The 16,406-nt window shown below is 45.3% G+C and overlaps 1 protein-coding gene across 1 annotated transcript in view; it reads left to right on the top strand.

The window, feature by feature from the left end:
- LOC146193343 (pyrroline-5-carboxylate reductase 3-like) overlaps positions 1-15,293 on the top strand; it is a 35,317-nt gene extending 20,024 nt beyond the window's left edge. The window contains exons 2-6 of the mRNA XM_084600083.1: positions 2,901-2,971; positions 5,187-5,366; positions 11,832-12,044; positions 13,465-13,557; positions 14,269-15,293. Of these exons, the coding sequence (XP_084456209.1) occupies positions 2,901-2,971; positions 5,187-5,366; positions 11,832-12,044; positions 13,465-13,557; positions 14,269-14,448 (737 nt within the window). The 3' untranslated portion in view covers positions 14,449-15,293. The remainder of the gene's footprint in view (positions 1-2,900; positions 2,972-5,186; positions 5,367-11,831; positions 12,045-13,464; positions 13,558-14,268) is intronic.
- The last annotated feature ends 1,113 nt before the right edge of the window (positions 15,294-16,406 follow it).

Raw genomic sequence — 16,406 nt, 5'->3', positions numbered from 1 at the left:
GCGGAAATCACTGCTTCTATGGCATAAAATAGACAAAGCGACGACATTTTAAATGTGTATTGTGGGAAGCCAGCTTTACGAGTTAAAGATGCGTATATTTGACATTTAATATTTCGAACTGCATTGTCGATAAAGAAACTGGATTCAAATTTGGGGCTGATGGCCTTTCGTACTAAAATATTGGCCATTAAAATCAAAAGTGCGGAGTCAATCAATTTTCGTTAATTAATTGCTTAATTACTTAGCTATCACCTACATAATGCCCGCCTTGCTGTGCAATCCACCTGCACAGACCGCACTGACGTTTAAAAAGAAAAGCACTCGGTATTGTACTGACATCACACAATGTTTTACCTCCACCGGAACCCGGCCGGGATCGAAGCTGGGTCTCCCGGATCAATAGTCGGGCGTACTGACCTCTGAGACACCGTGGCATTACCCTTCATCTACGCATGCGCAGACAGAACCTCACGGAGTAAGATTAGACTAGCGAATTTCGTTATGTTACAACTATTGTGTATTAACCCTGCATAAAAGGAAATCAAACTAAAGGCAATTAAGGGGCGCAAGTATTCAAGAAAGAGTTGCTTGTTGGGTCAGTTGGTTCACTTAGTTGTGCGGTAGCACAGCCATCAAGAATAAGACGACTACAAGCGGTTGGACTGTCCGCTACAAAGGAGGAAGACCTGCACTTGTGGTAATGAACAATATTAAGAGCCGGATCTTGCTCTGGTTCTTTAAGACAATAGACTAAGACAGCCCCAATCTATGCCACATGGCGAGTCTTCGAATAATAATAATAAAAAAAAAAGACTACGGAATGGACAGCGACCGGCAGAGTGAAAGCGTATACTTCGACACTCTGTCGTTGTCCTTTCGGTATTCGCAAGTTCCTGAAGGGGGACTTTATCTGATCTCCATATTATTGAGATTGAAGACCGGGAGGGATTTTTCTCTTTATCCGCCTAATGGCGGCCGAGTGGCTTTGACATTCTGTTTCGGATACCAGCGTATGTTTAGTCAACTCCTGCCGGGCAGCAGTATTTCGATGAAAGCAACACGCGAAGACCACGCGCGCTGTGCAGATGTCAGCGTACTAATAATTCAGAGTACTTCTTTACGGCGTGCTTAGACTAACTGTTTTAAACTAGGTGGGGTTGGGGTTGGAGATGTGTGGTAAACGTATAGTACAAGCAGCAGTTTGCCTTGGTCTGTGCAAAAAGAGAAATGGTACGAATTATGAGTTCACGCCTTAAGAAAAACAGGTTTGTGTGACCTCGCCTCTTAATGGGATAAGGGAAATCACCGGCAGGAGTTTCCCCAGGGACCAAGATTAGATGTATCTAAGTTACTAATGGGAGGAGGGTTGCGCAGAGAAAAACCAGCTGTCAGTGCCAAAATGTTCGTTACGAAGTGTGGGGTGCCTTCAGAAAAACAAGGGAATGGGACGCCATATATGGGAGTGTGCAGGCAAATCAGTGTCATTTTCTGGAGGTCCACATGACTGGAGGTCCACATGGAGGTCCGCATGAAAACCGCAGTTAGTAAGGAATCGTTTCTAGGAGTGCGTTTCCTGTTTGCATAACAGAGTGAACAGTTATGAAGACAGGCGGTTGATATATTGATGGACACAGGATCAATAACATTTTTAGTCAGAACACGCGCAGAGCACTCCAATGCTTGTTCGCTTGATTAATTAGGCCGGAATCGGCCTAATGTCGGAAAGTATACGGTTTGTACTGCAACATGGCCTAGCCAGCAGGCAGTACCAGAGGTTACTGCAAGGCGGCCGAATAGCGCGTTTCTTCGAGAGATACCATCAGGAGTCCTCAACAGCAACTTAGCAACGGCGTTTCGCTAGTATATTTAAAGTTTCGACGGCAGAGAACAGCAATGTATTTAGAATTCTGAATGTATGGCGAAAGTTCCACACCGCTCCTCTCTTGAGAGATTATGAAGTACTTGTGCGTTGCAGCGACGTCGGTACCAGCCGAACGAGTGTTCTAAGCACCTGAGCTTATAGTTAGTTGCAGAGGGGAAGGGTAGGCTGAAGGGCAAGATGGCATATTTGGATTTCTCCGCCTGAATGCCTGGCTGACTAACGTAAGATGACTACATGTTTAGCTGCTTTGTCATTGTGGAAAACTGTTGCGGATGTGCCTAACTGCACTGCAACGAATTGTTATAGGAATTTGATATTTGAAGAAAGAAACATCAGCGAGTAATTCTGTAGCTAGGGATAGCGCCCTTGCAGATCTAGGGGTGTAATGGTGATGTCATTGCTTTGTTTTGAGAACGGATATCGTGATATTTGGCGCCTTGAGAGCGGAGGCTAATTATTTTTGTCATTCGAGAAAAAAAAAATGTTTCGAAATTACACGAATAAAGCGTCATAGTGAAAGACAGTCAATACGAAATTGTTGTAAAATTGCTAGTTAAGAATGGCAAAACTGTTTATTGACAACGCGATCTAAAGTAAAGTTAAGCTAACTGTCGTAACACCATCGATATTAATTCTACCGATAATCTTTGTGCATCGTTCATGCTATCGACAGTGAAGCGCTCTTGAAGCGAGATAGAAACTTTTCGTTCCTGTAACGGAAAAAAAACTCTACCTTGCACGCTTTCTTCATGGCGCGAATTTTGTAATTCGCAGCCAAAGCTATCGAGGCTAATATTACGATGTTTGCGGTGTTACTATTTGGTGCTAGCTTATTTGGTAACAACATTTTATTGCATTTCCTGGTTGTTAAGCGAATTAATAAAGTCAGTTGATTACCAAGAATTGAGAACACAACATGCTTTCATTAATGGAGCTTAAATCTCTACAAATGCCAGTGCACCTGTACGCCGCGTAGAATGCTGCGGTGGGGTTTTAGCATGTTCTTTTCTATCTGGAGGTGTGGCGAGTGCGTCGAAGATCATGGCCAGCTGTCCAGTCGCCGACAAACATCTACTGGATGAGATCAAGGCAAGCTGTTTGTTTGAGTGCAAAATGCAAGCTGTTTTGTTGAGTGCACTGTACAAAATGCATGCAGGGTCGATCTGACAGATAATAATGAAAGTGCTTGAATCGCATGCCAAATACCTGAAATTGGCAACAACTCGTAACTTTAACTTGGGCGTGGATCAGCCACAAAATTGGCTTTTGGAGCCTAGGCTTTTTGTGATGTGGTCACGAGTAATTATGGTTCTGATACAGAATAAAAACAGCGCGTCCTTGTCCAGCATGACAGTCGCGAGGTAGAGTAGTAGAGTCCCTAGAAGTCGAGGGCTCTCCTATTTTTGTTAAAGGTTGAACTTAACCACAAAGCATACAAAACCACAGCACGTAATGCGGTAATATTAGCGGCGAGACGCGCGCGTAGGTATGAACGATGTATAAAGCAAAAGTAGTCCCATCCGATGAAATTCTGGCGCATAATAAGCTTGGGGCTGATTTGAATGGGACCTTAAAGACATGCAGAACATTTTCTTCCAGCGCTCGCCTTCCATGTTCTATCGTTTCTTACGTATCAGTTGCGGTATGACAGGGTGCGCCACGTCCAGTGCTGTGGTGTGACTTTATGTGGCGCATTTAATAAATTCCTTCGGTAGGCAGGAAGCCGTCGTCTCGCCCCCGCTCGTAGGGCGCTGTAATCGACGTGTCGAAATCGCCGATTAACTAGGCTTCCACTAGCGTCACTATTTGTCTTTTTTTCTGCCCTCTGTAAAAAGGTAATCGTACCACAATGACTCGGATAAAGTTCTTTTCTCATGAAAATCCTCTAATATATATATGTTAAGTCCGGGCTAGTATCGGTCCGTCCTCAGCGTTCATTTTGCGAAACACACACGCGCGCGCGCGCACACACGCACGCGCGCACACACGCACACGCACACACACACACACACACACACACACACACGCACGCGCGCACACACGCACACGCACACACACACACACACACACACACACACACACACACACACACACACACACACACACACACACACACACACACACACACACACACACACACACACACACACACACACACACACACACACACACACACACACACACACACACACACACACACACACACACACACACACACACACACACACACACACACACACACACACACACACACACACACACACACACACACACACACACACACACACACACACACACACACACACACACACACACACACACACACACACACACACACACACACACACACACACACACACACACACACACACACACACACACACACACACACACACACACACACACACACACACACACACACACACACACACACACACACACACACACACACACACACACACACACACACACACACACACACACACACACACACACACACACACACACACACACACACACACACACACACACACACACACACACACACACACACACACACACACACACACACACACACACACACACACACACACACACACACACACACACACACACACACACACACACACACACACACACACACACACACACACACACACACACACACACACACACACACACACACACACACACACACACACACACACACACACACACACACACTAACAAGAAGCTCTGTATCGTCCGTTCCTCGTCTTTACTGTGTAGTCTTTTTTTTCTCGCGCTAAAAGAACTCTGCTGGGATTCCTTTGCTTGGTGGCAGTGATTGCTGTTCCCTTTCATGCCCTTATATACAGTTGGCAGTTTGGTATTCAGGCCCTGAGTAATTTGCAGGGCGATCTCCATGCCGCTGCTGTTTTTAATGTAAATGTTTTAAAACATTCAAGTACAGACGCTCCACGTGCGAAATAACACCGCAAGAGCCAGATATCTCCCAAGAAAGTTGCGCATATCGCATTTAAAATAAATTAAATGTAAACGAGAGATCCGAGCAGCCCTATCAGAGAGAGTTCACGCAATGGAGGTAGCTCTGCGCGAAATTTGAGGCCACGACTTCAGCACAGACTCCATTGAGTCCATTTGTGCGAATGTGTAGTATCGAAAAACACCTGCGCACTTAAATTACTTGCAGGGCGAGAAAAAAATATGAAAGGATAAACAAATGGTTTATAAGTAGCTGCCCAATGCTTCCATTACTTTTGTATTGCGTCCTCTGAAAAATCGTGTCTTTTTCGTTGCCCAGGCGCTGGGCTGCCAGACTACTCACGAGAACCTCGAGCTGGTGGACCAGTGTGACACGCTGCTGGTGGCACTGAAGCCTAACGTGGTGCCCCGTGTGCTTGACGAAGTGGGACCCTCAGTGCAGCAGCGACACCTGGTCGTTTCCCTGGCGATGGGCGTCACGCTCGCCGACATCCAGCAGGTATGACAATAAGGCAGCGGATCGATTGCCGACTACAAAAATCCTGCACATAAACGATTTCATCGAAGGCCGTTTTAACTTGGCCACGTTATTTTGCAGGTACGGAGTCGGCAGCATGTGCAATGTCACGAGACCCCGTGACATTGATTTGGTAGGAGCAGCCAACTAGGGTAGAGTAGAAGGGTAGGGACCCCTGTGTCTTAACCCCCACACGTTACCTCTGTAGGCCACGCAAGCAGGCTCGCAGCGCCTGAATGTAACAGGGATTTATACCTGTGTCGAGCGGTCTCTCACATAATGTGCATGGTAGCTTATGACTCGGTGTTAGTGAGCATGTGTAGGGTATAATGGAGGCACAAATAGAGATTATATTGAGTGGCAAAGTGAATGGACGTGAATGAGGATTCGCAAGACGTAGAATTTAAGTGTTTGCCATCTTTTTCGGCAGTGCCTGCAGAAGGTTGATGTGGCTAGTTGAAATCTAACACTTGACAGGCGTCCGACTCCCTTCTTTTACTCGTACCTGCATCCCTCTCACGGTCGCCCTGAATGTCCGCACTGCGGGGACCGTGCAACCCTATTCGACATGGTATGGAAATGTCAGGTCATACCTTCTATTGCACCTATTCCTAACCGTTCTCAAACCTCTTGGACGGAGCGGCTAACTGACCCCACGGCTGCTTGTCAGAAATGACTGGTGGCACGATCGGAGTTGGTGGCCCCGGACTAGGGGCTCCACCTATGACGCACATATATAATATATCGACAATAAACTTGATTATTCCTCCTTCTCCTCCACATCCTCCTTCACTTGACATGCGCTTGAAGGCATATAGGTGTGGGCACATCTCAGGGCCGCTATTGCACTTTTGTGTGTACACGGGACCAGAATCCCTCGCTTTACAGCGCGAAGAGAATTGCTTTACCTAAAATATAAAACTAATATGGATATTATATCAACGAGGAGCTACAAATCTCTGATTTAAATGAGCCGTGTAAATGAAAGTTAAAAAAAGTTGATCAGTTTCTCGGTAGTCACATTTGCTAGTTAACAAATGTTAACTGTTTTCTGATGTCCGCCTCCGTTACAATACTAAGCCAGAGAAAACGGCCTTTCATGTTCAACAAACATAGATTTAAATTTTACTAACAGTGGTCGGTGAAACACATTGAACATGTGTTTCTTTGTTCTACTCTTTATTCTCTTCCATAGCCAACTACGGATGTATGTTGTGGGCAACAACAATAGCTAAAAATGTTAACAAACTCACTGTCTTACAAAAACGTATACGCACTGCATGTAAAGTGCCGTATTTCTTCCACACTGCAAGGCTTTTCCATCAGTACAACGTTATGCAAATGAAGTCTATGTATCACTATAGGCTGAGCTATAAATATAAACTCGCCATAATGAAAAATGATGACTTCTTATTTACACTTGCTGGGTTAGAGCAAAACAGAACTGTGTATGATACCCGCGCAGCAGAACCTTGGCATGTTAAGAAATGCCGCACAAACTATGGCAAACAAATGTTGTAGCATACCTTACCGATACTTCTGAACCAGTTGTACTGCATCAAAAATATAGATGTATACAATATTTCTCTGAAAAAATTGGCCCAAATGTTCGTGTCGTTTTTGTACTGTACAAGTGCTATGTACTGCATACTGAACGTACATGTCTCTTTCTTTGTACCGAACACTTTTTTGTTCCCTTACATCTTGTTTGACGTTTTACTGCGCTGCCGTCAATGCTGCTCTGTAAGAGGAAGCCAGGACATCGCAAGCTGTCCATACAGCTTTTTCTCTGCCTGTCCTCGCAACACCGTTTGCGGAAATAAAACTTCAAACCTTCAAACATATAGTTCCAGGAACATTTTCCGGCAGATGAATTCATCGATACTTTAAGTTTACTGCAAGCCATAGGTACCGTCTTTGCCAAAGGAATCAGGCTGCGTGGTCTGCATATCATTTGTATTTTGTATTCTGTAAGGCTTCCAAGAAGAGGGAGAAAAATTCCAAAATTGAGCTCAAGTTTTGACTTTTCGCTTACAAATATTTACAGCTTGCGGTGTGGCATAAAATCTCTATTATACGACCGAGAAGCAGACCATATAGCTTAGTTACTTTTTAGAAAGAGTGTATCTATAGCCGACAGTGGTAGGAAGGAGGTAGTTAAGGCGACCCTCACAGCCGATGTCGCTTTAGGACGTTAAACCTTATATACAAAATCCTGTAGCTGAGCTCAGTGTCTTTGTGGGCAGCATTAAAGAGAGAGAGAGAATAGAATAGAAATGCAAGGAGGTTAACCAGGCGATGCCCAGTAGGCTACCCTACACATAAGGAGGGGAACAAAGGGAGAAAAAAGAAAGAAAGAGCGCCAAGGAAAGGAGTCTGTCACCTGCCCATAGAACTGTAGTGAAAGGGGGTAGACAGCTTACACTTAACGTCTTAAACTCAACCCCGAGTCCTTAAAAAACTTAAGGAGCGCCTTCACTGACCTCCTTTGGGATGAAGGAGTCATACATGGACCCAGAACCTACATGGGCCCAGAACCTTAGCTTCAGTAAGAGCGCAAGAGTCCAAGTGGCGGAGCGTAGTAGCCAGGAAGGCACGCTCACGGTCAAACCGAGGACAGTCACAAATTATGTGCTCAATAGTTTCAACACACCCACGCTGCTCACAAGTTGGAGAGTCTGCCATTTCGTTGAGATAGGAATAGGCGTTTATAAACACCACTCCTAGTCACAGGCGACACAACATTGTAGGATCACAGCGGGGGAGAACGAATGGTACCTGCAGTTGAAGTAACTAGTCGAAGTGGTGCGAGCAGGACGTCCAGCCTCCAGGCGTAGACCATGATTGTCTAGTCACGCTTCGGGCGATCAGTCGAAGGTGCCTTGCTGCGTCGGCTCTTGTAAATGGTATCTCGATAATGTTGGCTGTATCGTGAGCCGATCGAGTAGCATCGTCAGCAAAGTTGTTCAATTTCACTATGGCCCGGTATCCACTGGTGAATTATTTCGTGACCCTCTTGCGATGCCTGGGGGTGCAGACGTCGAACCTCCGCTACAAGTTGCTCATGGTCGCCATGGCTCAAGACCGATTGAAGACATTTCAGGGCAGGTTTGGAATCAGAGAACACAGCATTTAAGAAAACCGAGAATCACAAAGCGGACCGCACAGCTGCGTGGTGTGGCAAACCATGAACTAGCGCCGTCAGCGGTAGCGAGCAGCCACGATTCTGCTGAAAGACGGAGCCATGATTTTTCACCTTGACGTAGTCCTTGTGCGCACATTGGTCGGAGTCGAAAGAGAAGACCAGGTACGTGTGAAGGCGTGCGTCAGGCTACATTAATTCATCTTTCTAGCGCGGGCGTCGCTACACGGCACTCGTCTGAATGCCGGAGAGGATAAGCTAAGGGAGATAAATCACACGTATGGGTCTCGAGGTACGAAGACGGAGAAACAGATTATGCTATGCATAAGAGGTGAGAAACAGGGCGAAAGAAAAATAGAAGAAAAAGAAAGGGGCAGATATCAAGCGTTTCAGAACTTCTGATACAAGGGATCATCGAGAGGCAGATCTGAGAAGGATGTGAGGTAAACTACAACTTGCAATACGTACAAAGGGGAGATATACAGAAGTTAGTCCTGCGAGGCCTTAGATAGCTTAACTGTCAGTGCCTTGAGTAAACTGGGAGAAAAATACTGAAACTGAAGTATGTGTACGAAAATCAGCCTATAGGGAAGAAAGCAGAACGATTTAATGTTTGGAGCTCTGAGATTTATTTAGGTTCTAATTGTATTTGCATTTAGCACACCTTCTGGCTGCCTATTAAATCCGCCGAATATTGAAGCGTGATTTTGCCAGAATTAGTTGCATATTTTGAGCCTAATATGCAAAGCTTGTAATAAACATTGGACACATTGAAGCTGTGATATGCTGCGTCACATACAGAGCTGTTTCGACTACAGTTCTTGGTATCCACCGCTCCATACGTTATGAAAAAAAGCAGCGAGAGAGATAGTGGGCTTTGTGTAAATGCTGTCATGATTCAGTTCAGTTCAGTTCAGTCGTTCAGTCGTGTCCGACTCTTCGTGATCCTATGGACCATGTCACGCCACGCTTTCCGGTCTCCCACTATCTTCCTAACATCACATAACTTCATCTGCAGTGCCTCGAGGATGCCATCTAACCATCGCGTTCGCTGTCTACCCCTTCTCTGGCAACCCTCAACCTTTCCCAACATCAAATCTTTCTCCAGAGACTCCTCTCTTCTCATCAGATGACCAAAGTAGCTGAGCTTTAACTTTAGAATTTGACCCTCCAATGAGCAGTCAGGGTTTATGGTCGACAATATCGACTGATTTGATCTTCTGGCAGTCCAAGGAACTCTCAAGAGCCTTCGCCAGCACCACAATTCAAACTCGTCAATTCTTCGGCGGTCAGCCTTTTTCACAGTCCAACTCTCGCATCCATACATCACAACTGGAAAGACCATAGCACGAGTTATACGGATCTTGGTTGGCAGAATAATGTCTCTGCTCTTTACTAGGCGGTCAAGGCTAACCATTGCTCTCTTTCCTAGAAGCAGGCGTCTCCTAATTTCATGGCTGCAGTCTCCTTCCGAGGTAATCTTGGAGCTCAAGAACAGAAAATCTGTCACAGCTTCCACTTCTTGTCCATTGATGTTGCAGGACTTGATAGGGCAAGACGCCATGATCTTTGTCTTTTTAATGTTCAGTTTTTAATGCCATGATTAGTAACATATAATTTAGCGGCAAGGTGAGAACGTGGCTATTCAATGGTGTGATTTCCTGAGAAGAAAACATCGATTTTCAATCGTTGTTTTAGTTTAACCTTACCTGTTTATTATTTCTAAACTGCGTACTTTATTCACAGTCTACAGCGTCAATGGTGATGGGAACAGTGCTTGGCAGCAAAGTGCGCACGGAATTCATAGGGCAACGTTTCCTGCCATGGAAGATTCTCTAGCACTACATATGGAGCAGAAGATAAAAATACTTAATTTCGCGAGCTCAGAACTTCAGCGCATTACTTGCTGCCGCCGATTCGGGAGCGCTTTCAGTTTTATTAGCAAATTATTCTCTTGAACAATTCTACCAATCGTTGGATATAAGGCAGAAGTTTCAAATGGGAAGTCGCTGTGTCAATCGATACATCGCAGAGGGAGATTTTCGGAAGGCATGTATTATTTGGAATGTAAATTCCTTTCATATTCATAGCAAAGCGTGAAATAAACAGTTCATTTTTAATGAACTTAATGAAGCCTTTATCGTTAAGAGGAATGCCAGAGACCTTGTCGATACCCATAAAAGATATTGGACATAATATGAGATAACGAAGTGATTCCTCACTGACGTCCACCCAAGCGCAGACATGTGACTAGCAAAGTGCACAGTTTTCACCAAAACTTTACAGGTTAAAAAGAAATAAACAGAGATGAAATTATTAATATTTCAATATTTTCCAATTTTAAACACTTTCATTTACATTTTAAGAAGAAATAAACAGGAATGTAATTAATAATATTGAATTATTTTCGAATTTCTAACACGTCCCTCTTTGAGACATTCCTTTTAATTAACTGCAGAAACTCCATGAGGGCACTGATCCAAAGGACCCTAAAAATACTGATTTATAATTGGTTCCAGAGGGACCAATTATACACAGTAAAACCACGGCTGCAGTTCTGCAATTTTGCAAGGCCACTGTTAGGCTCAAATAAATATTAGGTCTACACGGTCTGCAATTGATGGAAGAGCGGTTTCAGTGTTTAAAGATAACTTTGTAATTGTACCTTGAACTTCTTCGTGCATAAAAAGGCTTTAATACGGAAGCGCTTTGCTGCATGCGAATAAACAGGAACAGGGGCAGTCATTTCTTATTTTCTTTTTTTGATGGCCTCATTGTTCTTGCAAAAATTAGGTAGGCCCATTTTTACCTTGCTATTTTTACCAGTGGATATGTGAGCATGTGGTCATAATTTAGTTTTCAGAGCTTGCATTACCACAATCGTCTTGCTTGCTTGCGTGTGATCGTGAGCGCTGACGTCAGCTCATCAATGGCCTGGTGGGACAGGTTTTCTCAGGTATCGCGCGTTGCCCGCCCAGCGCTTCCTTTGGCAACACCCTTCCACCGTTAGGAAAAGAAGCTGCTCCAACAGAGACTTCGACTTAATTGGTGTCGCCGGTAGTTAAATTCCACCTTACATCACTTAGTGAATCCGAGCTAACAGATGCGTGGGGACAGCTTGCAGAGATCTGAGATCATAACCATCGCCTCGCATTCCTAGCTATCATCTCAGCTGCAAGGACGGAGAGCATACGTCGGAGAGCTTCTTCACGTCTTTAGTGCCGATCGACGACGATTCTCTACGATCTGAAATTTTCGCACACACTGTCCTCCCACTCACACAGACCCCCACAAATTCTGCGCAGAGGCTTCCTTCCGGTACGCGCGTGATCCGAGTGATGCCCAACACACCGTGCCTGGTGCGTCAGGGGGCCAGCGTGTTCGCGCGCGGCAGCGCTGCCACCGCGGACGACGCCAGCCTCGTGTCCAGGCTGCTGGCCAGCGTGGGCCACTGCGAGGAGGTGCCAGAGTCGCTCATGGACGCCGCTACCGGACTTAGCGGCAGTGGGCCGGCATATGTGAGTATGCGCCATTCGATCGCTTTGCGTCTGGTGGTGGTAATAGCATCTATCAGTAAGGAGCCTTATGTATCATCATAATAATAGCCACCATAATCATCATCATCATCATAATCATCATCAGCCGGGATGTGCCCACTGCAGGGCGAAGGCCTCTCCCATACTTCTCCAATTAACCCAGCCCTGAGCTAGCTGCATCCACTTTACCCCTGCGAACTTCTAAACCTCATCCGTCCACCTAACTTTTTGCCGCCCCCTGCTACGCTTTCCTTCCCTTGGAATTCAATTTGTTACCTTAAACGACCATCGGTCGTCCTTTCTACGCACTACATGCCCCGTCCATGCCCATTTCTTCTGCTTGATTTCCACTAGAATGTCACTAACTCGAATTATTTCTCTGACCCACTCCGCACGCTTCCTATCTCGTAACATTAGCCCTACAATTTTTCGTTCCATAGCCCTTTGCGTGGTCCTCAACTTAAGTAGAACCCTTTTCGTTAGCCTTCACGTTTCAGCCCCATAGGTGAGTACAGGTAAGATGCAACTGTTGTACACTTTCCTCTTGAGCGATACTGGTAAAGTGCTAGTCATTATCTGCGAGTGCTTGCCAAATGCGCTCCATCCCAGTCTTATTCTCCTAGTATTTCACTGTCGTGGTCCGGACCTGCGGTCAGTCCCTGCCCTAAGCACACGTATTCTCTTATCGCTCCCAGAGCCTCGTTATGCATCGCTCGTAAACTGATGTTCCCTTCCTAGGCAATTGAACTTTACTGCAGCCTTCTGTACACTAGATTTTAGGCCGACCATTCTGTTTTGGTTAAGTAGGTCATTAATCACCCTTTGCAATTTCGCCCTAGCTGTCTTAGCAAGGCAATGCACGTAATTCAATTCGGCAGTGCTGAATTTAAAGTCGGCATAGAAACATCTTGATAAACCAGCCAAGAGATCCTGGAAAACTTGGGAACAATATGGAAACAATTATGCTTGCTTGCAATAATTCTAGCCTACTCTCGGCGCATCTCTTGTTATAAAGAAAGTGATGACGGAGCGTTTCGCCATACCGAGCATGAAGAAAAAGCGCAAATCACAGTGAAAAGCCCGAATGCTGGTGGCCATGCTGAAGGCTGTTGAAAATAACAACGATTTCTAAGGTTCACGGCAATATGGCCCATTCATATCCTGATACCGCAATGCCTGTACGAATGCTGTTATTTCTATTGAGTCAAATGCTTTCTATTAATGTATAAAATCTATCGTAGGGGTTGATTATATTCTGAGCATTTTTATATCGTCTGGTTCACAGCGTGGATATTAGCTATTGTCGAGTAGCCTTAAGAGGTTATACGTTATAAGATGCCGAGAGTATCTTCTGATTTTGTGGCGCTTGAGAAACGAAAACGCCGTTTACTTTTTGTTGCAGATCTTCGTCCTCATTGAAGCCCTGGCTGATGGTGCAGTCAGGCAAGGCATGCCAAGAGACCTGTCGTACAGATTAGCTGCGAACACCGTTATGGTGAGCATAATAGAAACTAAAATGTCATTGGTGACCTGACGACTAGCACAGTAACAAGCGAAGGTGGCTGCGGCTATGGACAATAACAGAGGGAACAAATTAGTCGAAAACACAATTTAATCACAATTTGATTCAAAACATAGATGCGGAGTCCCACGTTTGCTGGCTCAAAATCATGACGGCTGCTAATAAACTTTTATAAAAAGATAAGATGAGGATAGGAGGGTTTGGTAAAGCGGCTGAGAGGAGTCAGTGGAGATTGATCTAATTTTCTGGGCTGAGTTACACGTTGCGTACGAAATGTGTTGCGAATGACACAGAATGAAAACTGCTCAGACCTCACTGAAATATGGCCGAGAACAGAACGACCGCGAAAAAAAAAATGGAACAGCTTTTTAGAAAGGATGCCTGTGTCTTGCCTTGAAGTGCTGACACTTTGCCACGTCGATGGCTCGACTTAGCATAACTGTGTGGCCAGTTGTTCGTTGATACAAGCTTGGAAATTGCAGCTGTACCAGTGCACACCGGCGTCGAAATAGGTGGCAAAAGCACGGCCAAATAAGTGCAGTAGGCTCAGGAAGAGATATTTTCAGCTTATCCTGAAAGCCCCTGTTCGCTTGAGTGACGCCGCACTTTAGCGAATGATTTTCCCTCCACAATTCGCCTTTGAAGTTAGCAGTCGAATGGGTCGATACATCTTCGTGGTTGCAGGGTGCGGCCAAGATGGTGCTGTCAACGGGTCGGCATCCTGGTTCACTAAAGGATGACGTGAGCTCTCCGGCCGGGACCACCTGCGAAGGACTGTGGGCTCTGGAGAAAGCTGGCTTCCGTGCAGCGCTCATTGAAGCCGTAGCCGCCGCTACCGCAAGGGCCGCTAGAGGTCGCCACTAAACCACTTAACGACCAGATACAAAGGCTTAAACGCAAAGCGCCAGTGTGAGCGGAAGAGAAATGGAAAGTATACTGAAAGTACGTATCGACTATAGATGGGAAGGCCCGCGCTAACGTAAAAGCATATGCATAACTTCGTGGGATGTTCTGAACAGTATGTAAAGAAGTGCTTGGGAAGTCGAGTGTTCACATGAGGGTCATTTCTCTTGCTGTCACGTACCTGTGTTACGGTGCCAACTTTTATCATGGCTCTGAGAATTAGCAGGGTGAAAAAAAGGCCTCTTGCTGAGCGTTAGAGCGCTTATAACGAGATAGACATGTTGTGCAGTGAGAGGACGTTTATGTACGATTTTGGTTGTGGTGTCGTGTTTTATCAAACGGACAGAAGACGGTTACTGCTACGCACTCCGATAAGCACACGGCAAGTATAGCTGCAGCAGGGTACTGCAACAATCGCTATATTTGCGTCATAATCTCTGCACGTACGTCGCATTCTTTCGCTGGAGCTACAGTAATAATCACTCACGCAGTCCTTATGCCTAACTAGAGTCTGACGTTACAACTTGCAGGATGCAGGAAGAGAACCGTTTCTCTTTTGAGACTTCTAGTGAACGAAAATACATGTTAGAACACTGCCAGATCCTTGGCACAGTGAAGAGCTAGGATTGTTAGGAATGGTATAATCGGGGGAGAAGGAAAGGAAACAAAAAATGTACCTGTTTAGCAAGATACTACTCGTAGTTTTTGCACTAATTAGTGTGTACGTTTTTCACTTTTGTCGGCAGATGCTTCCAACTATTCTGTGCGTATTTTGTTGATGTAACTCTGCCTCCATCCTCCACCTCCAAAACACACACACACACACACACACACACACACACACACACACACACACACACACACACACACACACACACACACACACACACACACACACACACACACACACACACACACACACACACACACACACACACACACACACACACACACACACACACACACACACACACACACACACACACACACACACACACACACACACACACACACACACACACACACACACACACACACACACACACACACACACACACACACACACACACACACACACACACACACACACACACACACACACACACACACACACACACACACACACACACGCGCGCACGCAGATACTCAGGTGCGTGCTAGCATACAGGCATGCGTGCCAATAACCATCTGCAACATTGTTGCCCACTACTGAGGCGCTGAATGTTTTCGTTGTATTCTCCGAAAATTATAGCACAATATGGCGCTGACATGTTCATGTAGATGGGGCTACTATATCTTTTAACTCTTCCGGAAAAGTATGTTTTAAAATGGTCTTCTGTATCGGCTTATACGGAAACGCTACGTATAGGACGAACAGGTGCGTCCTGCATAAATATTTCTCTAACCGAATCCCCCTGTATATGTACTTGTTTCTACATTTTTGCTTTCTTGTCACTAATTGGTCCGCTGCACTTTCGATGCCGTAGTTGACGAATGACGTCACTTGTCTCGACTACCAGTTGTGCGAGCACACAACAAATAGAAGGAAGAAACAATCATGACAAAAAACGATCCTGGCACTTCGAACCCCCCCCCCCTTCCCCAACTTCAGGTAGTTTGTGATTTCCAACGTTCCGGAAAAGTATGTTTTAAAATAGTCTTCTGTATCGGCTTATACGGAAACGCTACGTATAGGACGAACAGGTGCGTCCTGCATAAATATTTCTCTAACCGAATCCCCCTGTATATGTACTTGAAAGTGGTGCGTTATTATTTTTATCAAAGTATGTCTTATTTTCTCGGTGTTCTTGTTCTTATGAAAAATAAAAACCTATTACATGCAATTACGTAATTATGTGAGGGCCTGTCAGTTGAAATTTTGTTTCTGCATTCAAATTTTTTATGCCTTTCCCTTCGTA

The sequence above is a fragment of the Amblyomma maculatum genome, chromosome 4, assembly GCF_055883805.1.
Source record: "Amblyomma maculatum isolate TAMU_Amacu chromosome 4, ASM5588380v1, whole genome shotgun sequence".
In the NCBI taxonomy this organism is placed as follows: Eukaryota; Metazoa; Arthropoda; class Arachnida; order Ixodida; family Ixodidae; genus Amblyomma; species Amblyomma maculatum.
The sequence above is the reverse complement of the archived record's forward strand: the minus strand, read 5'-3'. Positions and strand labels throughout refer to the sequence as shown.